Source organism: Nannospalax galili, unplaced genomic scaffold (assembly GCF_000622305.1).
Source record: "Nannospalax galili isolate Female #2095 unplaced genomic scaffold, S.galili_v1.0 scaffold1188, whole genome shotgun sequence".
Taxonomy (NCBI): Eukaryota; Metazoa; Chordata; class Mammalia; order Rodentia; family Spalacidae; genus Nannospalax; species Nannospalax galili.
This window is the reverse complement of record NW_008358629.1, coordinates 439,417-466,414: the sequence shown is the minus strand read 5'-3', so window position 1 is coordinate 466,414 and position 26,998 is coordinate 439,417. Positions and strand designations below refer to the sequence as shown.

General features: G+C 38.3%; 1 protein-coding gene across 1 annotated transcript; it reads left to right on the top strand.

Moving 5' to 3' along the window:
- The first annotated feature begins 4,218 nt into the window (after positions 1-4,218).
- Positions 4,219-7,397, top strand: LOC103724734 (melanoma antigen preferentially expressed in tumors-like). Its single transcript, XM_008821858.1, has 3 exons — positions 4,219-4,508; positions 5,505-6,089; positions 6,884-7,397. Exons 1-3 carry the CDS (start codon positions 4,219-4,221, stop codon positions 7,395-7,397), a joined length of 1,389 nt encoding a protein of 462 aa, XP_008820080.1.
- Positions 7,398-26,998: the final 19,601 nt, after the last annotated feature.

The window sequence follows — 26,998 nt, the reverse complement described above, 5'->3', positions numbered from 1 at the left end:
CATTGAGTTGCAGGAATACTTTCATTTCTTTCTTGACTTTTTGTTCGACCCATTCATCATTCAGAAATGTGTTTAATCTCCATGATTTTATGTAGTTAATCGAGCCCCTTTTGCTGTTGATTTTAAGTTTTATTTCAGGTTTTTTGTTGTTGTTGTTTTTGGTATTTCTTGAGTTTTCTTTTGTGCCCCAGTATGGGATCTATTTTAGAGATATTTCCATGGGCTGCTAAGTAGAATATGTGTTCTTTGATGTTTTGATAAAATATTCTATAGATGTCTGTTAGGTCCATTTGATGTATAATGTTGTTTAATCTGATGATTCTCTGATTTTTCTTTGGCCAGATAGCCTATTGGAGAAAGTATGATATTGAAGTCACCTACTATTAGCGAGTTGTGGATAATCTGTGTTTTGAAGTCCAATAGTACTGTTTTTATGAAACTAGGTGCACCAGAGTTTGATACATATATTTTATGATTGTTATGTGTTCTTATTTGATTGCTTCCTTGAGCAGAATGAAGTCTTTATGTCTTCAGAATAATTTAAACGTGAACTCTATTTTAGAATAGCAACCCTGCTTGTTTCTTAGTGCCATTTTATTAGAATAATTTTGTACATCCTTTCACCCTAAGGTGGTGCTTATGCTTAGAATTAAGATGAGTTTCTTGCATAAAACATTTAGATGGATTTAGTTTATTAATCCATTCAGCTAGTCTGTGTCTTTTGACTGAGTAGTTGAGGCCATTGATGTTTTGAATTATTATTGAAAGCTGTGAATTAGTACTATTTTATTTTCTGTTTATGTTCTTAGTCTTAGTTTATGTTTCTATCCTTTATATGTCTAAATGCTTTCTTTCTGTAACCCCTTGAGTATGGTCATTTCTTTCTTTGGTCCTTTATATTCCTTTGAGTATTCTCTGTAGGGTTGGTTTGGTGTATCTGAATTTTTTCAGCTTATTTGTAGCATGGAAGATTTTTCCTTCCCCTTCAACTATCATAGGCAGTTTTTCTGGGTAAAGTATTCTGGTTTGGCACCTACGGTCATTTAGTGCTAGGAATACTTTGATTTGGGCTCTTCTGGCTTTTATAGTATGCATTGAAATGTCAGCTGTAATTCTGATGGGTTGTATATAACTTCTGATCTGTTATATGTAAGTTCCTGTTTGTCTTTTGCAACTTTTAGTTCTCCTTGTTCTGCACATTTAGGGTTTTTACTATGATATGCTGTGGGGAGTTTTTGTTCCTAAGTGCTGTTCTGTGTGCTTCTTGTATCTACATAGGTATAGCGTTCCTTAATTTAGGGAAGTTTTCTTCCATCATTCTTTTGAAGATCTGGTCAATGCCATTGATTTAAGAGTCTTCTCCTTTCTCTATGCCTATGATGTGTAGATTTGTTTTTTTTTCATGGTGTCTCGCATTTCCTGCATATTCCTTTCCTGTGTTGTACAAAATTTTGAAAATTCTTTCCTTGAGTGAGCCAGTACTTCCACTTTGTCATCCAGTCTTGATATTGAGTTTTCCATTTCACTCATTCTGCTTGAGGCTTTCTCCTGTTGTTTCAAATTGACTTATTTAAATTTTAACTCCATCTTCATTTTGGCTTGTATTTTCTTCAATATTTCTATCTTTTTGTGAATTTACTTCTCAAGTCCCGAATTATTTTTGTAATTTCTTTCAGCCATATGTTCATATTTCCTTAAGCTTCACTCAGGAGTTTATTCTTATCCTTGTTGAATTCTTTGAGTTGTTTCTGTGTCCTTTAAACACATTGAATTCTTTGATTATGTTTGTGATTGTTCTTTTCAATTCTGCATCCTGGGGTTCACCTGGGTGGTTTTCACTGTAGTACACTTCTATAGGAAGTGGGGACATCTCTTGGTTTTCCCTATTATTTGTGTTTTTGCATTGTGGTTTGGGCATATGGATTTCTTTGGTTGGTTGTGTATCTGATATGAAATTCTAGCCTGCCTTTGCTTAGTTTCAGTTTGGTTCTGTTTGATTGTTGATGTAACTTGGTTGTTTTCTGGTCAAGTTGGTCTGTGCTTCGAGTTCTCACTTTTTTTTCTTTTACTTTTCATTGGTGGAATAGGATGGTTTCAAGCTGATTAGTGAAGAGCTCTCCAGTACGGTGACGGGACTTAGGCCCAATTCAAGACTCTGAGGATCCAGTGGCTGGGTTCCGGCAGGCTAGTCAGGAGGTCTCAAGAAGACCAGTCAGGGACTTAGGGCCAGTGTGGGAGTGGGGGCAGTTTGGGGAAGTCTAACTAGATAGGCAGATTAGGTGTGGACCCTGGAGAAGGAGAAGGCAGTTGGTCTAGTTGCAAGGAGATCAAGATGCAGTGGGTAGGTTTTCAAGTGAGAAGAGCAGGAACGGGCCTAAGCCTAAGGCTGGAATGGAGAAAGCATGGAGAGAGAGAATGTCGATGGTTAGGCTGCAGGGGAATTAAGACACAATGGGAATGGTCTGACCTACCAAGATAGCTTGGATGGCTCAGGTAGGACAATCAAGAGGGGGCCTAGAGCCAATATTGGGGTGGTGACAGCATTAGGAAGGTCTGACTGCCTAAGCAGAGTAGGTGTAAGCCCTGGAGCAGGAGAATGCAGCTCGTACAGGGGATCAAGACGTAGTAGGTGGGGTTTGGTTTTGGAGCCTAGTCAGGAGGTCTCAGGAGTGACGAGCAGAAGCAAGCCTAAGCCCAAGGATAGAATTGGGGACAACATGTAGAGAGAGAATGTAACTAGTCAGGGTGCAGGGGGATCCCATGTCTATCTTTTCTACAGGAGTTCTTCATGCTACGCTTATTACATACCAAGTTCCATTGGGTAGTAGTTTCTGTTTCTTGGTTTTCTAAACAATTCCATGAACTATTTATCTATTTCTCTCACCTTTATTGTGTTTTAAATTGTGTCTGTGTATGTGTGTGTATGTTTGTATTTGTGTGTGAATGTGCATGTGAATGCAGGTGCTCTGAGAAGCCAGAAGTCAGAAACCCTTGAGATGGTATTATAGGCAGTTGTGAGTCACCCAATGTGTGTGCTGGTAACTGAACTCAGGTTCACTGCAATTGCATTATGCCGTCTCATCCACTGAGTCATCTCTCTCTCCCTGTTTCTTGATTCTTGCACAGGTATAATGACTCTGTAGTTGCAGAAGTTTTATCATGAGATCACTTGTCTGGTATGATAAGTCTTCTCTCATATGTTTTCCTTTTCTTGTAAGCTATTATTTCTTTTTTACTTAAGTTGTTATTGAATATATTTATATATTTCAATAAAATCAGATTGGAGAATTCCATAAAGTGTTTGCAAAGAATTTTGAAATAGATTTCAATATATACATTAAGTTGGGGAGAACTGTATACCTTTCTAATGTTGAGCTTGTCTGGGGTAAATAAAATAACACTAAGACATTTAAAATGCAATCCAGAGAACTTGATAAACATCATAATGTACATCCAAATTACTTTTTAAATATACAGTCTTACTATTTATTTGCATATTCACCTGGGATAAGGCAGACTTAGGAAAATGACATGACCTAAGATTTGTTGAACATGTTTTACTTGTATTTGTACCAGTGTTTGAAGCCAATACTCAGACTTCCTAAGAATACTCAATCCCTTTTTTGTAAGAGTTTAATTCTTTCTGACTGTAGGTTTCGGTCAGTTTGAAGTCCTTAACTATTCATTCATGTGTGTCTCTTACAGTTTTGTTCTGTCTTCATCTGCCACAAATTTGTTGATGGAAGTGGTACAAATCAGGGGATAAAACATCATTCTTTTCCTCTTTATTCACAATTAATTTGATGTCTTAATATTTTCTATTTCTAATAATGATGAGGGTATCATTTTATGTACATTTACACTTTCCTTGTTGGTAGCTTGTATAAATTTGAGAGTAAATATTAGGAACCAGGGAGCTAAGTGACTATAATTGTCTTCTACTAATTTAATGCTAATTTCTATTGGCATTTTATCATATGCAAATACATATATTGAATTTGATTATATATATACATGTATACCCAAAGAGACTTTTGTACACTTATGAGTCAATTTTCAACCTGTGTCTTTAGTAGATGTCTCTAAAGTGGCTGTAACATGCACCACATGTTTATTTTCTAAATGTTTTCCACATTGCTAGCACTGGTTGCAAAGAAGACATGGTTGATATCTATCAGAAATTCTAAATGTTTTTCTTCCTGATGCAGATTCAGAAAGATGGACCACAAGGAACCAGACACACTGTTTGACCTTGCTACACAAAGTCTATTGAGTAATGAGCGTGCAGCGATCCATGCTCTGGGGGTGATGCCAAGAAAGCTTTTTGTTCCATTTTTCAATGCTGCCTTCCTGGGTGGGCATAAGAATATCCTCATGGCAACTGTGAAGATGTGGCCCTTTCCCTGTCTCCATATGGGGACATTAAAGGCACGGGAATCACAGTGTGAACTCGTGAAAACCATGGTTGAGAGTCTTCAGGTCCTTCCTGCCCAGGACTCAGCATCTTGGTAAGATATACATAATAGTGGCATGGTAAGACAGCAAGACTTTATGCTACAGCCTGATAATCTCTGAGAAACAGCTAATGTAAACCCTGACAAAAATATTAAGCTATTGGTGAAGCATGTGGGGTCACTTTAAAAACAAATGCACTACATTTTTGGAAATGGACTATAATTGATTGACAATACTACTAATGGACTTATGTAATGAGTGTTAATATCTGGAAAAAAATTATAAGTAGTTAAGATTGCTGAGTTTTGGATAAGAGCAACTGATAGAAAAAATGATGATGTTGAATTTTTATGGGAAAACTTGTTGGTAGTCATTATGGGAAGGGCAGACCAAGAATAAAGGGATTATTAGGAGACTGTCGATATTTATGCACTTGAATGGATCCCAAGAGAATTTTTTGTTCCATTGTTCGCTACTGCCTTCATGGGTGAGCATAAGAAGACACTGACAGCAATGTTGATGTTCAGACCGTTTATCTGTCTCCATTTGGTACACGTACTGAAATTCTGAAAGCCATTATTGATGGTCTTTGGAACCCTACAGTCCAGAATTCTGCTTCTCAGTAAGACTATGTATACTAATGTCATGATAGGAAAGCAAAAGAGGACCAATTTATCTCCCATACTTAGTAGTGAGTGCTGAAAGTTAATGTGATGTGGTTGTTCTAACTGTAGAGGTCATCTTAAAGACTCTGATGTCTTACAAAGGTATTTATTTTGTTATAATGGTCCTTGAGAATACTGTTTGTGAATATATATACTTGATATACTACATAGAAGACAGGAGCACTGTGAGTGTAATTAGAATTTGAGGAGAATACAGGATAGAAAAAAATAAATGCTGTATATTTGCATAGGAAACACTTGCTGATAAGTGAATATGGAATGAAGAACAAAGAGGGCTTTTGTCTCTGCATATATCATGAATCCTGCTTTGTTACATTAATGCTTGCAGCTTCTTAAATGTTGTATTTGCTCTTTTCCCTACAGGAACCCTAAACTGAGGATTCTAGATTTAAGAGAGAATGCTGTCTGCAGGAATGTATGCCCTGAAAGCCATGAGAAGTCACATACTTGTTTTCATTCCTGTGCTTATTTTGAACACACTGCCCAGAATACAGAAGCGCAGTGTAATGTTGCAAATGCACAGTCTGAGGTTCAGTCCTCCAGGCATTCTGTGCAATTAATAGTGGACCTTTCCCTTGACGGTACCTTGAGGGAAAGGACATTTTTTTCTTTGCTTTTGAATAAAGTGGAGCAGAGCTTAGGGTCTTTGCACCTCTGTTGCCGAGATTTGAAAATCAATAAATTGTATAATTGCAAAAACACCTTGAGATTCCTGAATTTGAAATGTGTTAATCACCTGGCAGTTGAAATAGCTACTCTGAATGAAGTCACTAAACTTTTGTCTCTGGTATTCCAGCTGGACAAACTTAGTTTGTCTAAAATCACTTGCACATCTTTCAATGGGAAGGCCTTTAAAGACTTTACCGCTCATCTGAATCATATGTCCAAACTCAAAGAGCTCACTTTGTCTTCTTTCTGCCTCACCGATCATATTGGAAATCTTCTGAGGTGAGGGCTTGGAGTATGTACCTGGGTTTCCTGAACAGCCAGCCTGCTTTTAAAACTTGAAAGATAACATTCTTGGTTATTGGTCAGCTCCACATATGCCTTTTCTCCTTCCATATCAGCATAGACAATGCTGGGAGTTTAAAAGCAGCAAGCATAGAGAGTCTTTCCCCCTATTGCAGAGAAATACATGATTCCAAAAACCAAGCAATCAGTCAACCATGTGCAGACATTACATCAGTTCAGCAATATAAATGTGAAAAGGACATGCAGTCCTTCTCCAGCCTTCTAGAGATGAAAGGGAGGAATTGAGATGGACAAAGATTTTATGTTGCAGCATTGATACAGAGCATCATTGCCAGACACACATAGTTCATAATGTCAAATACTTTTGCTACTCTGTTATCTCAAAACTTTAGGCCATAAATATAGAGGTTGTCATTTAAAGACTAGACAAAGGTACTTTCAGAAAATTGGTTGCTTCTGTGCCCCATCTCCACCAAAGAAGTGAACTAGTTTCACGTTTGGTTACCTTGCACATACTAAGTCGATTAATAATTTTCACTAAGTCTTTCACACAATATAGTAATATATTGTGCACATTCTTATGTTTAAATACTATTTGTCAGAGTGGGAAATTATCTTTCCTAGCATACACATCTATTAAGTGAATATAAACCCACATTGTTAGCTGCTGCAAAATATATGTGCAAAATAGTTTATTCTAGATTCGTAGGTATGGTTTCCTTCATTCAGTTATTGTTCTTCAGTAATGATTTTCTGTTTTCTCTCTACAGAGGCCTTCCACTTCCTTTGGATTGCCTGAGTCTGCCTCTCAGTGGACTTTCTAGCAATGATTTCAAATTTCTGTCCCAGTGCCCGCAGACTAACTACCTAACGCTGTTGAATCTTAGTGACAACCGAATATTTTGGGGAGATTGTGAGCCCTTTCAGGATCTGCTAGAGAAAGTCTCTGGTACTCTGAGGCATCTAGAAATAGATCACTGCCTGATAACAGATTCTGTAATGTCTGTTATCATCCCAGCACTAAGCCACTGTTCCCAACTCCGTGTGTTTAGCTTTGCCTCCAACCCCATAACTATGAGTATGCTCACAAGAATTCTGCATCACTTAACACACTTAACAGAGTTAAAGTATGTGGTTTATCCCATCCCTGTGCATTGCTTTCTATTTTGGCCTTTTCAGGACAGGTTAGACATTCAGCAGCTTGCTGATGTACAAGTGCAATTGAAGAGGTTGCTAACGGCAGCACAGCGGACTGACATGAAATGGATCACTTATTCTGACTAAATTTAACCTTCAAGCAAAGATTCCATTTAATAAATGCCCTGTAAGTGCTCAATGCTCTTTATTTATGGAGCTCCTGTGAGCTCCATATATGATTGTTATGCTGTAGGAAACTATAGTTAGGAAGTATTCACATGTAGCTGATCTCCACAAAAGAATAACTGTAAAAAGAAAACGCAGGATTTTTTTGCAGTTTTTGTATCTCTTGTTTATTGTTCTTAATGTACTTCATCTTACTGACTCTGAAATTTTGAGTATATGAGTATATTGAGTAAAATTTTGAGTCTGACCACGTGGTCATTCCATACCATACTGCTGTCCTCCTGGATTGATTTACTTGTGTGTACTTAACATCAGTCATGACAATCCAACCTTTCCTTGAGGTATTTGTAGAGTCAAGAGTGGTTATTGAAGTCAATACATTTATCCCCTATCTTTTATTAAATATCTATATTTAAAGTTGTCTTTGATTACTGATGAGAACCACCTTAATTTAACAGTGCAAGAAAAAGAATCTATCCTCACTACCCACTGATGTCGTCATCTATAATTTGCTACTGTTTTCATGTAATAATAACTCACTCCTTTTAAATTCCATGCACATTAACAAAGGATCTGTTTGGGATATTATTATAGGTTGCAAGAATGAAAAGACAGCTGAGACAAGGTTCCTCCCTCATGACACTCAGAGGCACAATTTATTTGTTTCTCTACCATTTCTTTGTGCATTTTGGAAAGTTGTTTAACTTATTTTATCACAAATTTTGTTTTTCTTCTTACATGCTTTATTCGATACAAAGTGTGTTCTATCTTGTATTACTCTTCAACACAGTTTATGGTTTAAGTGATCCCACCTTAGAGGCCTTCACTCACTTCAGTTAGTCTGCTTTCTGACATGGTGCTAAATACCTGAGACAATAGCCTCATAAGGAGAAAAAGTTTGTTTCCACTTGTGAAAGTGTCATTCCACGGTTGCTTAGTACTATTTCTTTGGAACTTTGGCAAAGCAGAATGTGATAGAGAGTCTGTCGGTGAGGAAGATCTTCTCACTTTATGAGTGCCAGCAACCAGAAAGGGAGAAGAGTAGTTTGGACTTTCCATATACACTTCACGAGTGTAACTTACAGCTTGGGAGGACTTTTAGGAGGCAAGCCATAACACTTCCTGTTCTTGCTTTACTTTTATTTCTTTACCCCAGGTGTTCTCCTTTACTACATGATGTTATGCTTTCTTCTTGATGTACATGATTCTGTTTGAATTTACTGCTTTTTTTCTTCCATGAGAATTGCTGCATTTGCTATGCTATACTCCATCTACATTTGTATATTGAGTACTTGATATGTGTTACTCCAAAGTGTGTTTACTATATGTAGTAAACCACATGGTATATCTAAGACACAGTAAGGAAAATGAATATAATGTTACTTATCAGTAATCTCCTTATACTGCTAACATCTTGGACTGTGAATATGCTGCATTTCAAAGACATACAAAAACTAAAGCTCAGTTTGTTCTGTCACATGATGAAATGTCAACACTGCCACATTCCAATGACAGTAAGAAACAATAAAAAATAATCATACATGCAATGTTTTTTGACATGACTTCTATTGGAAATACCTAGTAAGAAAGGAAAAGTACAAACAACAAAATGTTTCTATTGTTGCCATGTTTAAGTGAGAACATGCTGGATTTCAGACAACTCAGAAAAGATAGAGTTAAAATTTACAGAATTTCGTTTATAATAAATTTTGAGGTGATGTTGAAGTATATTTTAGAGATATGGAACAATAAATATGTATGAAATGATTTAAGTTTATGTTGATTGTATTTTTGTGAAAAAGTTTAAATTAGAAAGTTATGAAGAAATATAATTTATAGCATACAATTTCAGTGTAGTATTTACTTGTAACATGTAACATTTCAAAGATGTTGAAGCAAGAATATATAATTAATGTCATTCAGAATTTTCATTTGGCATGTATTATATGATAATACAAATAATTTCAAATATATATTGAATTGTACATGTAATTAGCAATTGATTTATATTGCTAATTATTCCTTGTTAACATTATATTATCTTTGGCTTCTCGTGTTAAATAAAGTATTAAGTAATCATGTTTCTGTTAGTCTTATTGTTTGGATTTTCTCTTTCCAGTGTGACTCTACCTATAAATTTTCTGCATAAGCTGGACTCTAGGATTTTCTGAGGTTTTAATTAGTAGCAAGATATGGACACAAAAGGAGTGAGGTTGGAGTAGTACTTCTGCTGCCGTTCTGCCTTGGTGCCATGCTTCTGTCTGTGGCACCTCATTCTGAAGAAAAAAAATAGAGCACCCAATAAGCAGATTATTAAGAACACCACTATTCTGATTCTGACAATAGGGACTGCAGTCTTATGAATTCTTATGACAAGAATGTTGCTCTTAATTTTTTTTATTTCATCTGATTTGAAAGATAATCCAAGCTGGTGGGGGAGTAAAAATAATTTTTCTGAACTTTTACTGAGTATTTAATATAATACATCTTAATCAAATTTATACCCACTACCCCATAGCCTTCCTCACCAGATTTCAGGTATTCTGTTATATATGCTAAGTGTTGCCCGGTCAAGCATTTATGCCCAGATGTCCCTTGGTGCAAGTTCATCCACTGGAGTCTAGTCAGCCTGTCTAGAGTCACTCCCTTAAAGAAGATCTACTTTCCTTCACCCTACAGTAATCATTTGTCAGTGCTGCCCATTTCCCCCATTCTATGCTGTGTTTTTGTCCTATTGAGTAGGTATGGGTCTTGTGCATGCTGTCACCATTGTTGCAAGTTCATGAGCAAGTTCCCAGAGGCCTAAAATCCTCTGTTTCTTTATGTTCATGCAACCAAACCTGGCTATCACTATCTTTCCAATTCCTCTTCTGCAATGGTCCCTGAGCTGTGGGTGGGTGAGTTTTAGTACAGTAGTCCTATCCAGGGACACTCAGTCTGCAGTCTCTTATTCCCTAAAACTTAGCCAGTTCTGGTCATCTGTGTGCGTTGCACTCTGTTGTATGAGGAACTATCACTGTTGAGAGTTGAGGGATGTGCTAGTATTCTCTCTACACCCTGTTCTGCTAGGCTGTGTTCCTAGTAGAGGTTCCATTGTAGATGTGTCACTCAGAACTGAGCATTTCTCAGATATATATTCTTTGTGTGCAACCAGTTGTGGAACTCTGTAATAACCTCCAACTGATGCAAAAAGAAGGTTATTTGATGACTGGTATATGGTATACTTGTCTGTAAATATAAAGATCCATATTTAGTATATGGCAAGAAATGTCATTTGTCTAGAGATATGACAGAGACGGTTTTCTGTGGGTTTATGATCTCTTCAGCTGTGTGCATTTGGCTATATTTACAGTGCCACCCATGAGTTCCCTCCCATTGAGAGGGCTTTAAATTCAACTAGATAGCTGTTGATTACCCCCTAGATAAAAGTGCCGTTATTGCACCAATAGAGATAGTTTTCTGTGCCAGTCCTTGTGATTACTTTATAAGTTTATAGCTGGGCTGGGCTATTGATTTTCTCCCTTAGCAGCTTGCATATTGTCCTCTAGAAATATGAGAGCGAGTCTTCAGGGAGGAGGCTTCCAGGTCAATTCCAGTTCCATTTCTCCAAGTCCTGTGTCCAAAGTATGTCTTGTCTCCAGCAGTAGGGTCTTACCTTCAAGTTCTGGCAATAATAGTATTATTTTGCGAGTCTCTAGTACTGCCCTAACAACTTGAAGGGAAATTTATCCTGTCTGGCACTGTGTTTGTTGTTATGTAACCTTTGGGTATACACATGTACTCATGTTCAGATATTGTATGTGTATTTTTCAGGGGATTTTTGAGTTAATACATTTCCCTCTGGCTTTTTACGGGAAATGGGGAAAATGGAGTATTCAACTGGGAAGAGAGCAGTGAAGGACATACAAGGTACCATGGGGGTAAAGAAGATGAAACTCTAGAGGAGGTATAATAGCAGGCATACTATCAAGGGGAAATGGGGGTGCTTAACTGGGGAGGGATAAAATAATTTTTAAGGATATCACATCCAATGAATTGACTCTTATCTACAGCCAAGGTCCTCTATTGCCATGTGTTAGAGAAATAAACAGATTGGTGTAAATTCTGGAATATTTTCCATTAAGGAGTCTGATTCTACAGATCGTTTTTTATTGTATATGTGTATAGTGTAGGCATGTGAGGCAAGGGGTAGTGTGTATGTTTGTGTGCATGGATTTGTAGGCAAGAGGCCACCGTATGGTATGCTTCCCAATCACTATCCATCTTATTGAGGCAGGGTCTCTCAGGACGCTGGAGCTCATGGATTCTATACTGGTGGAACAACAAGGTCCCTGGGTATCTGTCTTCAAGCTGTGATTACAGGCATGGAGTGCCAAGCTTGGGTTTTATGTAGGTTCTGGATGCAAACTTAAGTCTTCTGTTTATGCACAGATACATTTCTCCAGCTTCCTCCACAAATTTATTTTTTGAAACAGAATTGTAGTTCATTTAAAAAATTAAAGGTACCCAGGGAATGAATAAAGCACATCCATGGACAAGGATGCTTCTCAAAGACAAGCAGTAATTCATTTTTAAAATTATTACTGGTTGTGTTTAAAATTATTATTGCTATATGTTCATGTGTGTGCAGTTGCATGCTTGTGAATGTGTACTTTGAGGCCCCTGGTAGAATTGAAATGTCTTTCTATATTGCTTCTATCTTTAGAAAAAAATATTCAATTAAAATTTTTGACACATGACACACCCGACCACTCGATCACTCCTCCCACTCCCACTCCCTTTCTCCACACAAATCACTCTCTCACATTCAAGACTATTCATTTTCTTTTGTGATTCACTGAAATTAAGCAGAACTGTCTGTGTAATAATGGGTTTGGAGCTATCCAATGGGACCTTGTGGATTTAGGAGTGGGTACACAACTGAGGACAATTATTCCCCCTTTCCCAGAATCTATCAATGGCCTACAATACAGTGGTACAGGATAGGGCCCCATTGGAGCTTCTTTCCCTTTCTTGACTGATCATTGGTAGGGATGATCTTATTTTGGCCCAGTGCAGGTTATTATAGTGGTTGTGAGTTAATGGCTGAATTGGTTGTACTGAGTCTAGAGAATGGCATTTCCCAGCCCATAATACTGTCTTTAGACTTTTACATACATTTCACCTTCTCTTTAACAATGCTCCCTGAGTTTTAGAGGGGTTGTATAAATAACTTGTGTAGGGCTGGACCCACAATAATCACTTGTTTTGTATGTATTAGATAACTTTGAGACTCTGCATTTACCATCATTCACTGTAAGGAGAGATGTCTCTGAATAAGGCTGGGAGGAGCTTTTGTCTATGGATACATGCATAGATAATTGAGAAAGCAGTTCGCTACCATGTCAACTTAGGTAAACATCATTGATTAGTTCCCTACCTGGGCCAACAAACTCTCCAGACCTGGGTTAGATGCCTTTACAGTACCAGATATGGATCTCCAACGTCTATGAACTTTACCTTAATTCCAATCAAGGTACATGTCACTACCCTGACAAAATTCAAGCTTCTATTTTACAGGGAAGAGGGTGTATCTTGCCTGGTAGGCTGGATTTCTGGTTCGCAGCTTAGAAAAATGATGTTGCTTGTCCTAGTTTTCTTACTATTGCTGTAAGGAAACACTGACAAAAATCAACTTGGGGAGGAAACGGTTTATTTGGCTTTCAATTCCATGACACAGTCCATCCTTGACAGACGTGAAGGCAGGAACCAAAAATAGGAACTTGGAGGTGGGAACTGAAGTGAAGACCATGGAGGAACACTGGCTTGCTTCCCTGTCCTGCTGAGCTATACCTCTTATACAGTCAAATTTCACCTGCCCAGGGATAGCGCCGCTCACAGTGGATTGGTCCCTCCATCAATTACCAATTCAGAAAATGCCCATCAGATATGGTCCCAGGCAAATCTGGATGGAGACAATTCCTCACTGGAGGTTCCTGCTTCTTCTGGAAATGAAAAGACACTTATTTTTCATAAGGTATACTGGCTCTGGAGATGTGACTGACCCTACCACTTCAAACTCAAACATGCTTATCTCAGAAGTGTCCTTCCTACAAGTATCTTGTTCTGGTTCAGGCTGATCCTTAACTCTGTGATAAGGAAAAAAGGAGAATAACAAAACAACCCAAGAGTAAAGGAATTGTGCCCTTATAAAAAACCAAAGGGTAAATTATTTCCAACACAAGTTACTATCGTTTATCTCATGATATAAATATATGTATAATAATAGCTAATGAGATGCTCAGTTTTGTCACAGCAATGAGGAAAGTGACACAAATACAAATTTGTAGTATCAACTATTTAACTACTTAATGAATGAACGAAAGATAGATTTAAAAAGAAATAGAAGACTATTTACAGTCCATGGAGAAGACAGAGAAGACCCTTGTCTTGGAAAAAACCCTCAATAACTTCAGCATCATGGTTTTAACAGGTTTTTCTTAGTGCCTTTCTGTTGGGTGTTATAAACACCAATTTGATGATGTTTTGCTATGCATATGCAGCTCTCTCTATCTGCTACTTACACTTATTCAAAATCAAAAATATGCTTAGGGTAGCTCTTTCTCTGGACTATGCCAATTTAAAAAACTGCAATTGGGAACATGGTTGATAAGGATTAGAGGAGTCAAGAATTCTTTTTATTAGGTCCCCCTGGGAATCCGAGGGTGGGACTAAAGAAAAATAAATATATTTTCTAGCTCACTGTGGGGTGGCTACTTTGCTCCTCTTTTAACTGAAAGAAACACAAAAACTAAATGTCTTTTGTTATCTAAAACTACAATTATGGGGTGAACATGTGAAAATCTTTGCCTCCTTATGTGATTTTTTTCTGCATTTTCTTGTTCATAGAGCATATTCCCTCCAAGGTTATTTTGATAAAGTGCCAAGGTTGCTACTAAAATGTAAGCTTCCTTTTAACCCAAGTTTTATGAGAAAACAAGAAAAATAAGGATGTTAAAGTATGAACATAGAGGTTAGCTTGAAAGTTACAAAAAAATCTTGATAGTTAAAAATATATGTACAATTCTCAATTTCCTGCAATATACCATGTATATAATTTGTATTTAATTTTCATTTAATAAGATGATGTGGCACAGCACTGTCTTCTGTGCCAAACAACTGTTGTCTTCATGATTTCTGCTATGCCTACTTACAAAGATCATTACAGTTTCTAGTTACATCCATTTACCTGCAAATTTCATGATTTTGTCTTTATTGCTGAGTAGAACTCCATTGTATAACACATTGTAGAACTCCATTGTGTACCACATTTTCATTATCCACTCATCAGTTGAGAGACAGTTAGGTTGCCTCCATTTCTTAGCTATTGTGAAAAGAGAAGTGACAAACATGGTTGGTTGTACAAGCATCTCTGCAGTAGTATGAGTCCTTTGGATATATGGAAAGGCAAGGAGTGGTATAACTGGGTCACATGGTAGGTACATTTTTAGTTTTTTAAGAGTTCTCCACACTGCTTTCCATAGGGATTGCATGAGTTTGCAATCCCACTAGCACTGAATAAGCATTCCCCTTTCCCCACATTCTCTTCAGCATTTGGGTATCATTTGTTCTCTTGATCTTAGCCACTCTGACTGTAGTAAGATGAAATCTTAAAATGGTTTTAATTTTCATTTCTCTAATTACTAACAGTGTTGAACACTTAAGACGTTTCTTAGTCATCTTTCTTATTTTGAGAACTTTGTATTTAGATCCATAGCCCAGCTTTCAATTGGGTCATTTGCTTTCTTGATTCTTTATTTTTTGAATTCTTCATATATTCTGGATGTTAAACCTCTGTCAGACATGTCTTTGGTGAAGATTTTCTCCAATTCTGGGTTTTCTCTTCACTTTCTTGGTTGTTTCTTTTGCCGTACAGAAGCTTTTTAGTCTAATGAAGTCCCACTTGTTGATTGTTGACCTTAAATCCTGAGCAACTACTGAAGTAACACAGAAAAACAAAGGACATATGTTCTCCTTTATTTGTGGCTCTTAGCACTAAATCCTTACATGTGAGTGTTTATCCTGACATAACTACGGGAGCCAGAAAAATGGAAAGGAACCAGGGAAGAAACCTGAGAGAGAAGAACAGTAGGAGACAGGTATTACTAAGGGGTAAATGGGCAAATGGGGGTATTTAAGTGGGAGGGGGACAATTATACAAGGAACTATAAGGGTAAAGAGGAAGAAGGAGCACAAGAGAGTGGGGACCATAGGAGACAGGTATTATTAAAGGAGAAACCAGGAAAATGGGGACACTTTAAAGGAGTAGTGCATAGAGGTAGAGTTAGACAGGGAGCGAGGAGAGATAAATAATAGCTAGCATAAGAAACCAGAGGTAATCATATTAGTACAAAACTTACTGAAAAATTATGCATACAATATCTCTACGTGTACATGTGTACATGCATACAATATCTCTACGTGAGTCCATGTGTACAACTAAAGGCTACATAATAAGAAACAGCGGCAGACAGGAGAAACCTCCATTTGAGTTGTTGGCCAGGGTAGTCCAAGAGACTCCCAAAATTACACAGGCTATTGTCATAACCCTTGATCACCTTCCAGAACCTGAAGGTAAGACCCTATTGCTGAAGACTGGACATACTTCAGACATAGGATTTGGACCAGTAGAGCTGGAACTGACCTAGAAGCCACCTCCCCTCAAGGCTAGCCCTCAGATTTGGAGAGTAGTACATAAGCTACTAAGGGAGAACATCAGTGGATGCTCCAACCCCAGCCTTAAGGCCCAATAACTACAACAATGACTGGCATGGCAAACTACTGACTGGGGTAATAATGGCATTTTTTTTTCTTGCGGGTAATCAACAGCTACCTAATTGGAGTCAAAGCCCACTCAATGGGAGGAAACTCATGTGTGGTACTGTAAATATATAAAAAATACAAGTGGTTGGAGAAGTCATAGATATTCGAGAAAACCCCAAGGCTGTCACATTCCTAGACAAATGTAATTTCTTATATGCAAATTATGAATCCTTATATTTATAGATAGGTATCCTAGTCACCATTCATCAAAGAAGCTTCTTTTGCAACAGATGGAGACTAATACAGAGTTCCACAACTGGTCAGACACAGAGATTGTGAAATTCTCAAGCCTAAGAGACACATCGACAATACAGCCTCTACACCTAAGGCTCACAGAACATAAGGGTGGAACAAGAGGTAGAGAGAACACTAATGCATCTGTCAACTCTTATCAATGAAGCTCCCTCATGCAACAGAGGGCCATGAACACAAAATGACATAAATGGCCAAAACATAGGGAATAATAGTCTGCACAATGTGGGTCCTTGCACAAGACTCCTATATTAAACTCCACCCACTCAGGGCACAGGGAGCATTGCAGAAGAGGGGAGCAGAAAGATTGTAAGGGCCAGAGAGGAGGTGCATGACCGTATGAAAATAGAGTCCTACAGGCTCCTGGGACCTTGCTCATATCAACCTACAGCAACTGTGTCAGAAAGCAGAAGACCCATGTAAACTCAAGGAGACCAAAACCCAGTGTTTGTACTGCAATATAAAATGGTGAACTTACTTTCTTTGATCTTCATATGCTTCTTGTACCTGGATGGGTTTCTCTCTTCTTATATTTGGGAAATCTTCCTCTGTGATTTTATTGAAAATATTTATACGCCATTGCATGAAATTCTTATTTGTCTATAATTTGAATATTTGGTCTCCCCTCCAATATTTAAAAACTACTGTAAGGCCTGCAAGGACTCTAAGCATATAAAATGAAAGTCCCACAATCCCAAATCTTACCAATCGCCTGCTCCTCTGTGCTCACTGTGTAGAGTTTGTCTCTTGAGGTTAAAGTTAGGATGAAACCACACTCTGAGCACTCATGTCCCCTTTCAAAATGCCAGTCTTCTTCCCCATCATGGAAGTTTTGGTATTTATGTTGATGGTGACTATGCAGAAATCAAAATATGTTCATGAACCAGAAAAGAAAGAGGACTCAGACTTTCTTACTCAGGCTTTTGGCAACTTGCATACAATAATATTTATTTATTATTTTATTATTTATGTTTATTTTATGTGTATGAGCATATTGCCTGCATGTAAGTGCACCCATGTTGTGCAATGCCCACAGAGGTCACAAGAGGGCATAGTATCCCCTGGACCTGGAGCTACAGATAGTTGTTAGTTGCCATATGGGTGCTGGAAATCAAACCTTGGTCCTCTGCAAGAGCACCCAGTGCTCTTAACCACTGAGCCATCTCTCCAGCCCAATAATATTTATTTTAATTAACCTTTCAATATTGTTAAGTGGTTCTGCTGTGCTGCATTTTTGCATTATCTGAATGAACCTGATCAATAGCCCCATGTGACTTAAATGTATGAGTATTTCCACTTTCACTATGCATAATGCAAATTTCCATATCAGTAATTTGGGTAAAAGGCAAAACACGAATTTCTGAATGAAAACCACAGCAAACTAGAAGAAAGCACTATGAACACATGTGAAATGACAAAAAGTTAAGTAAGCCATATCGGATAAGGTGACTGGAGATGTGGAATAAGGAGCGTGATCATAAAGGAAGGCTTGGACAAAAAAAAAACCCACACACAATAGCATGTGAATTAAATTGGTGAAGTAGTTATGGAGAAACAAAAAAGAGGCTTGTGGAGCAAGAGAAAAATTCATTTATTCATTCAACAAACATCCGAATATCCAGTCTTCCAAACATTGCTATAGGAAATTGGGCTAAATTCAAGAGAGATGGGCAAAGATTTCTACACTCCTGAACTTGGCATTTTTATTTAATGGGGGAGCTCAGCAATAAAAGATCCAATAGGATATTAATACACTTTATTTTATTTGATTGGAAGTTTTTGTGGAAAATAAAAAAATAGAATCTGCAATGTGGGATGAAAGTTGGGCTTTGAATACATATGAGCTACATCTCAATTGACAGTAATATTCCTACTTGGGTGGATATTCTCTCCTTTGTAAAATGTTAACATAATGTCCTGGCTTCACTGCATTGAGATCAGAACACTTTCTTTCCTTCTTTGTGACTCATTTGAAGTGTTTTTTGTGGGTCGTGGTAGTTTCTTTTCTTTAAGGAACCATTATTTCTTCATGCTGCCCAGATTTAAGAATGAAAGGATCATCCCTCCAGCCTCCCAATTATGTGGCTATAGGCACTTTGGCAATTTTTTTTCGCCAAGATAAAATGGGACAGTAAAGTTTGACAGATTTCCAGCAAGTGACCAATGATTTTTCATTGAAAAAAAATTTATGACTCTTTCCACTAAAGCTAACTATTAGTTTTCTGAGCCTGAGACGGAGTGTGGTAGAATCCCTAGTCAGGCAGTACTGTGACAGTTACCAATTTATTTTTTGGTCACTTTTTTATGGAAGAAGATTGAGGACCTTTCTCAATGACAAAGCAATTAAGCAGGATGTTGTGGAAATTCAGTAGCTCATGAGTCATACAGAATAGCATGGCACAGAAAGTTCTAGAGACTGGCAAATCAGCTGAGTGCAGGTGAGCCAATCAGAATCTTCCATGGTTGCTTTAGATTTCAGAAGGGCCAGTTGAGCTGCAGTTGCCACTCTGTCACCAGGAACTCCTCTCTGCAAATAAACAGCTGCCACCTTGAGGTCCTGTGTATGCCATGATAACAACCATCATCTCATGTTGCTACCACCACTAAAGGAACTGCTTCTGCCAACAAACATTCCTGCAATGACGGATTTAAATCTCTCTAAAACCCTGAACTCAAACATTTCTTAATTTTGTTAGTGATTTTGTAACAGTAGTGAAAAAATTCACGGTGGTAGAAAGCTGACTAATATGATCTCTGAATGAATGTATTTAAATTGTTTGTTTTCTAAATATTATTTTTATTTATTTGAGAATTTCACACAATACCTTTTCAATAATTTTAATGGAATTTTGGAAATATCATACTGTATATTTTGATTCTATTTAGACACCCTCCCCTATCTGCACCCCATTTATAGCACTGCCAGTTGCGTTTCATGGACGATGTCATATAAGTTAGAAGGCTTTAGTTAGGGTCTTCTGGAAACATCCAAGGAGCTATTGGTCATGAATATTCTGTAATTTTATTCTGGCAGGCTGACTGCTTTACTGTCAAGTGAATTGATTCTGGATTTCTACTGAGGGCATTCTATGGGTCATGGTTTTATTCCTAATGATGCCTCACCTGACTGCCTGTCTATATTTATCATTTTTGTGCTTGATTTAATAAGGCCTAGTACTAAGGGGCTCCTGGTTTGTAAACATTCTGAACTTGTGGCCTAACCTGGTGCTTTAAAACCAAGCTGGGTAGATAAGCTTTTAATGGGAAACAAGTTACAATGGCCAGAGATTATTTGCATTATGTCCTCTTATTGTGGCCACTAAGTAACTCAATGTGAGTACCAAATGTGTCAGAAGCAAAATCTAACAATGAAGAAGTAGAATGAGATCCCCAGAATCTGCCTTTTGGTCAAAGAAGTTGACTGCCAGTCAACGTCAATGTTGAGTAGATAGCAGTTGTGTATTAGTGTCCCAGATTTGCTTCTTCTGTATCTTCCATTGGGGAGCTGTTCAGCTGCATGTAATTAGAAGATCTATGTTTGGATTGATACTGGGTTTTGAAGTAGGATTATACACTTTAGTTGATATAGATAGCTTTCTAAATACAACATGAAATTTTGTCAAAGGTTCTCTTCTAAATATATGGCTCCATTTTTTAAAAATCCTAAAAACATGTGCATCCTGTAGTTAAATCTCCAGTGATATTTCAGACCCACTGATTTCCATGAACAGTCCTCTCTTCCCAGTCTCCATTCCACAATTAATGATGGCCTATTACATCTGTAGAACCACAAACGCCTTGCTCATGGTCATATTTACAACTTCAAGTGCCATGGAAATTTTGGCCTGTTTTTTTTCTGTGCTGTGCTTATTCATGCAATGCTGCCACATTGCAGAACTCCAGCAAAGTAATCTGAACACTTGTCTAGCAGTACTTTCGTAAGCCAGCCCCTCCCCGAAAGACCATATGCAATTGATTTTATGCATATAAAGTTGCAGCTTCTCACACAATGTTCGAAAGAAATATTTGCAAATTTTCAAGTAATAGAAAACCATGCAGTACATATTCTTCATATCCTTTCTGTGTCCTTTGTGGACAGAGAGAAGCTACAACAGTCATATTGTTGAATTCATTCTGATTTCATTCATGGATATTTTGCAAGTTCAGACAAGAATCAAATATAATGCTTTAAATTACATTTCAATTTCTCTTTCCAGTATTTTAATTTCCAAAGGAGGAAAGGTTGTTTTACTGAATTTCAACCTTTCATCTCCTCATGTAAACATTATTTTTTACTTATTTTTTATGTAAATGTGTGTCTTGCATGCATGTATGTATGTGCATCCATGTCATGCAATGCCAACAGAGGCCAGAAAAGGCCCTCTAACCTCATAGCATTAGAGCTATTCATGGTTGTTAGTCGTCTTGTGGTTGCTGGGAATCAAACATGGTCCTCTATCAAAGCAGACAGTGCTCTTTACCACTGAGCAATCTATCCAGTCCCAGGAGATTAACATTTTTCATCTAGTAATGGCATGTTTTCTGGACACAGGTAAAAATGTCCTCAGAGGTCCTTAATCAGATTCAACTTTGGTGCCAATTAATGACACTACAAGCAATTGTTCAGGTGGAATTTCCAAGAGGACTTCCAGGACCTCAAGTCTCCAGTATCTGCAACTGACTTTCCATCTTTTTGAATTAGTAAACTAATGAAAAGAATGTCCTTTGTCACACACCTTGGGTGATGAGAAGAGAGTGTAGCTAGACTGCCTGGAGGAAATGGTTACTTAACACCTGTGCTATGAAAGGAAATATGTCACCCTGAGGCTTAAATCCTTCATCTGATAGGCACTGTGATAGTATGTATTTCCTAAAGTTACCACACCTGGGATAAACAGCCTTTCAGTACGGTGGATGACACATACTAATTTCTGTATGGGTTTTTTTGTTGTTGTTGTTTTGTCATACTACCAACAAAATTTCAATTTGTTTTGATTCCCATTGTTGGTATATGAGCTTATGTGAATAATGCCTATTTGTACTAACAACTTGGACTGTCTGAATCACTGTTCTAGTATAATGTTTTAAGAGAGACCCATTTCCTTGTTAAGCATTAGTTTGTTGGGAATTACATTTCAGGTGTTACTGAGAAATGCAAAAAGAAGTGGGCATTTAAATCAATAGTAGAGCACTTCCCTATCATGCCCGCTGTCAGGGATTGATGCACCATATTGCAAATTGAATGGATGAGTGAATATAAAGAAAGCAACAGTAAACAAGTGACAGTTACATTTAAAAACATCTTTAAAATACATGACAGAAGAAATAGGAAACTGAAGCATAAATCTGCTTGGTGTGTAGTTATCTGAGTGTGAGAGCTCAGTGAGTAGTCCAGTAATGTAGACAGTCTGTTTCACCAGGACTCAGACACAGAAAGAACCACAGGAACTGGCAGATCTGGAGAACTCTGCTGTCAAGAAGCTGATCTAGCCTCCCCAGGCATCTAATCACAGTTTGTGCTAAGGCTGTGGATCACACAGAAGTTGCCATCATGCCTTCATGCAGAAAACAAAACTGCATAGCAGACCTAGACCTAGAACTACTCACCCTATGAAATGTACAAAAATCTCAATAAAAAATTAAAAATAAAAAAGATGTTCCATGGAAAAAATATTTTTGGGTCCCTATATTTTCATTTTTGTAGAGTTACAGATGGAATCCAGGGCCTATTGCCACATGCTTGGCAAAAGCGTCCTCTCCAAGCCCCCCCACCATATCTGGCTCAACAGCCTGCCTCAGGAGGAAGATGGGGAGTCACCGAACTCTATAAACTGTTTTTACACAACGTTGTAGGTATCTGCTATCACGTGGGCCTTCCCTTGTGGTCACAAGACTACCTCAGCTACTGAAAGGCTGCTGCTCCTATGGTCGCATGCTAAGCCAGGGTCTTGTGATACATAGTCCTCTCATGCCTGACCCCCTAGGCAGGCTTGCTCAGGTGGGCCTGGTAGTCATGTGACTCTGGTCAAGAGGTCAAGAATCAGGCTTTGCCATTTAAGTTTGAGTCTGCCCCAAATCACGCCTCAGACACAGAAGACCTTCAAATCTGTGGTCCACACACTGGTTTGATGACATGCTGGTTCGGATGCCTACTTTTCCACGAAGTTTTATGAGTACTGCAGGTCAGCAACTCCAGATCATTTTTTTTTGTAGCAGAGGGAAGAATTTAAGTGGTAACAAAGTAGTCTCTGAACAGTAGAGGGAAGGAGGAGGGGAATCTGGACAGAGGTATGGGGAGAATTTTCCCAATGTGGCCATACATTGAAAATAATTATAGAGAACTCTTTGATGTTCATTCACAGCGGGGTTTGGGGTAGAAGGGTGTATCTTTCTCAGGCTGGGACTGGAGGGGGAGACTGAGGACGAGTAACAGCCAGGATTCACAGACTGTTAATCATGTCTGCTGGTCAGGACTCTGAAACTGTGGTGGGCCTATCACTTTGCCTGATTTTCTGTCAGTGCTGCAGTGTGATGCCCCTCTTCTTCACTCCTCTGACCAGGTTCCTTTTAAGGACACCAGAGATTTCTTCCTTGCCAATTTTGACAAAATTGTTTACAAATCCAATCTTAAGTTGTGTAAATGGTTTTTGTTTTATTATTGTTTTATTATTATTTTGTTTTTGTTTGGTGGTGGTTGTTGTCTGACATCTTTTCTTACCCAGCTTTCTAAACACCTGCCCTGGGAATGGGCAATTTCCAAGAAGAAGGAAGTGACCAGAGGAAGGGAGGATAGAGACAAAGGAGAGAGGGAACATTTTTCTTTAAGTTTGGTGTTTCCATAAGAGTGTCAACAAAGTGATGACATGAAGACTCAGAATGTCAAAAACTTTATTTCGAGTTTATTAGTTTAAAGGGTGGGTCTGGGAGAAGGGCGTCAATCAATTTTGTGTTCAAATTCTGTGGAAGTAGACCAACTAGACACTGGTAGAGATTTTCTTCTGAATTTCTAAGTATTGTCTCTTCAATTCCTTCCTGAAACTATCCTTCCTCTGGAAAATTACAGGGACTAGGTTTAAGAAACATGTAGATAAAATCATAGGTAAGACTTTGGGTTCATCCTGAAGGTGACATTAGATAAGTAAATCTGAGTAATCAGCAACATGGGCTTACATTCAAGGAGATGTAAAACTTGTTTGACAGGTGGCAAAAGAATAGTATCACGTGACATTTTTTCTTATGGAAAGCTTAAGTAATCTATTTTTCTTCTTCTTTCTTCATTTCCAAGCTTGCTCTGAATAATAGTAAGGCCAAGAGATCACCACAGAAAGATGTGCTCTATTGAAAAGAAGCAGGGGAGATACAGACATGAAGGTAAAGTACTTTTCATACTGCAGTGTATGTTGAAATGTAAAGTGTGGTTCTGACGTCTCATCAATTTCTCCAATTTCTATGGGAGTGGAATTTTTCCACAGAGCCTTTGACATGTGAATATTTTTCAGATAATATTTGGAGAAACTCTGGTTGGATTAAATCTTCAACCACTTTACAGTCCTTACTTGCTGTTGACTAAGGACAATGGAAATAGGTGTATAGTAATTAGAATTTGTTCTCACTACAAAATACCCGATTAGTTGATACTTCATTTTCACTTAACGAATTCATGTTTTCCCACTTGAATCTTTTCAGTTTTTTCCTTCTTTAGAGATATCCAAAATTTATAAGAATAATTATTGACTATATTCATTATAAGCCATTAGAAAGTGGTTTCTCTTACACTGAATGAAGTGTCCCACCACTGAAGGCACGGTTAGACTGATGTCCTAGGCTGAGCAGAGGCAGAACTTCTCATTTTGTACCAAGAGTCCATAGTTTTTCAATATCATCTTATTATTTTAACAGCTGCCCTATGTTGTGTCCCTGTTGGACAACAAGTACTGTGATCACCTTGTCCAGTAAGTTCCCTTGTTTCAGCCTCAGAAAACTTATGAAAATCTGTCATTTTAATTTACAGAAGAGCCTGAGTAATGCCTTGGTAATAGGCAACCCCTAAACCCCACTGGCTTATTTCTCACACTTGATGTCATGTCCACAGAAGGTTCACATTCTTCATAGGATGGTGAATGTCTGGGTATGAAGGATTCTTATGGAAATAAGCTACGTATCCAATTGGTGCAGACGGCCATCTAAAGAACGATCAGTCACTGTGATGCTGGGGAAGAGAGCCCTTAGAGGGTCTCAAGCTATCAGAAATAGCACACACTCTACTCACTGAAATTTGGCCAGAGAGTCACTGGTAAGGCCCTGCTCAAACCAAGGCAGTCAGAAAGTGCAGCTCTACCAGGGTAGTTCCTGAAACAGCAGAAAATGAAAACATTTGGAAAACAGCTGCACTGAACACCTCCAATGGGAGTGGAAGCCCAGACAGATTCACGATTTCCTAAAGCCACATAAGTCATCAATGACAGTGCCAGGATTTGAATGATAGCAGGCCTGATTTCAGTGTCTTTTGCACTCCCTTCTATACTGCTTGCTTCCTTCCTGGTTATAATTACAGGCATTCTAAACTGTTTAGTAACACCTACTTCTGAGGAACCATATATCATTGCATGCCATTAAAAGCTGACATTCATCCCTTTTGTGTCTTGTAGTGCGAGCAACAGTCTCACCTTTTAGTCTACCATTTAAACTGGAACAATATTTGTTATATTTTCTCTGTTCCAAAAGGTTGGAAACAAGGCCAAGTGAGGGAACACATGCCTGTAATGCAGTCATTCAGGAACATGTGGCAGGAGGATGGTGAATTTGAGGTCATGCTGGGTAACATAACACAACCCTATTTTTTTAAACTTAAAAAAGTTATTGAGAATTTCATACATGCATATAAGGTGTTTTGATCAAATCCGTGTCCACTCCTTCACCTCCAGCTCCTCCCATATCTCCCCATCACTTTTTCCTGACAACTTCGTGTCGTGTTTCTTTTTTTTTTAAATGAGGCTTTTTGCTACTCTTAACATTACCCCCTCTGAAGAGGTAACCCTAAAATCTTTTAGGGACTAGATAAGAGCGCCCAAATGCTTTTGACATTTTTGGCCTTTGGAACAGAGTATGTTGCCAAGAGGCCCAAGGACATTCTGACTTTTATCCAAGAAACTGGCTACTTTTCTTTGGGATCTTTTTACTCTAACTGCCTAGCCAATTCCTACCTCCTATTCTTGTCACACCATCCTCTGAAGAGGTTACCCAAATTGCCAATAGGGAATCAGAATGCAGAGGTTTCTGGCTTCTTCCATGCTGAACAGGGACGCAGGTTGAGGCAATTTCAGTACCCCTTCAGTAGGTCTATCTAAAAGACTACCAAATTGCCGATTCCCTATCTGGGAGATATGAGAGGAGCTGGAGGGGAGGGAGTGGGCACGGATTTGATCAAAACATCTTATATGCATGTATGAAATTCTCAATAAATTATTTATTGAAAAAAGACTCCCCTGGGGCTGGAGAGATGGCTCAGAGGTTAAGAGCACTGACTGCTCTTGCAGAGGACCCGGGTTCGATTCCCAGCACCCACATGGCGGCTATGAACCGTCCTTAACTCCAGTTCCAGGGGAATCTGAAGCCCTCTTCTGACCTCCACGGCATTGCACGACACGGGTGCACTCACATACATGCAGGCAATACACTCATACACATAAAAGTAAATAAAATATTTAAAAAAGACTCCCAAATTGCATAACTCTCAACCGTAGAGAGAAAAGAAAGTCCTTCCATTTGATTGTCTGAGTGTCTGAGCTGTTTATTGTGGTTCCCTTAAATTAGATGCCAGATTATTTCAGTTCAGGCCCACAGTACTTTCCTATTGCCATTTTGTAAAATGCAGTAATACCTGACTTGAAAATCTGATCTCATTCAGTCATCTGTTTTCTTTCTCTTTTTCCAGAGGAATAATAAAAATAAATGCAGTGGAAACACACCTATCCTTCTCTAAACCCAATAATTGTACTGAGTACTTCATCTAGCAATAGCAAGTGTATTTACAGTGCTTACTAGGTAATAGGAATTTCTCCCAACACTTTCCATGTATTAGCTCACTTTTGAGCACTAACACCATGAGGAAGATAACAGTAGCAATCCTTTTCCTCAGAACAACAAACAACTTGAGTGACAAAGGTGAATTTAATGTTACGGGGGTCATACAATTTAGCACCAATATTCCAATCCTTGGTCAGTCTGATCTCAGTCAGACCCTACGGCCAGAACCAGTGACTTGTGCCCAAGTGTTAGGACTGAAATGAAGGTGGGGGCAGGACTGTTTCAGACTCTGTAGGGCAATAAAGGTTATGGTGGCTAGAATCAACTTCTCTAACCCCCAGCCTTCTATCCAGGAGACTCGGACAACGGCTGTTCACCCACAGGGTTTCTCCTTCCATAGTGTGTTTGAGAACTGGTTTTTT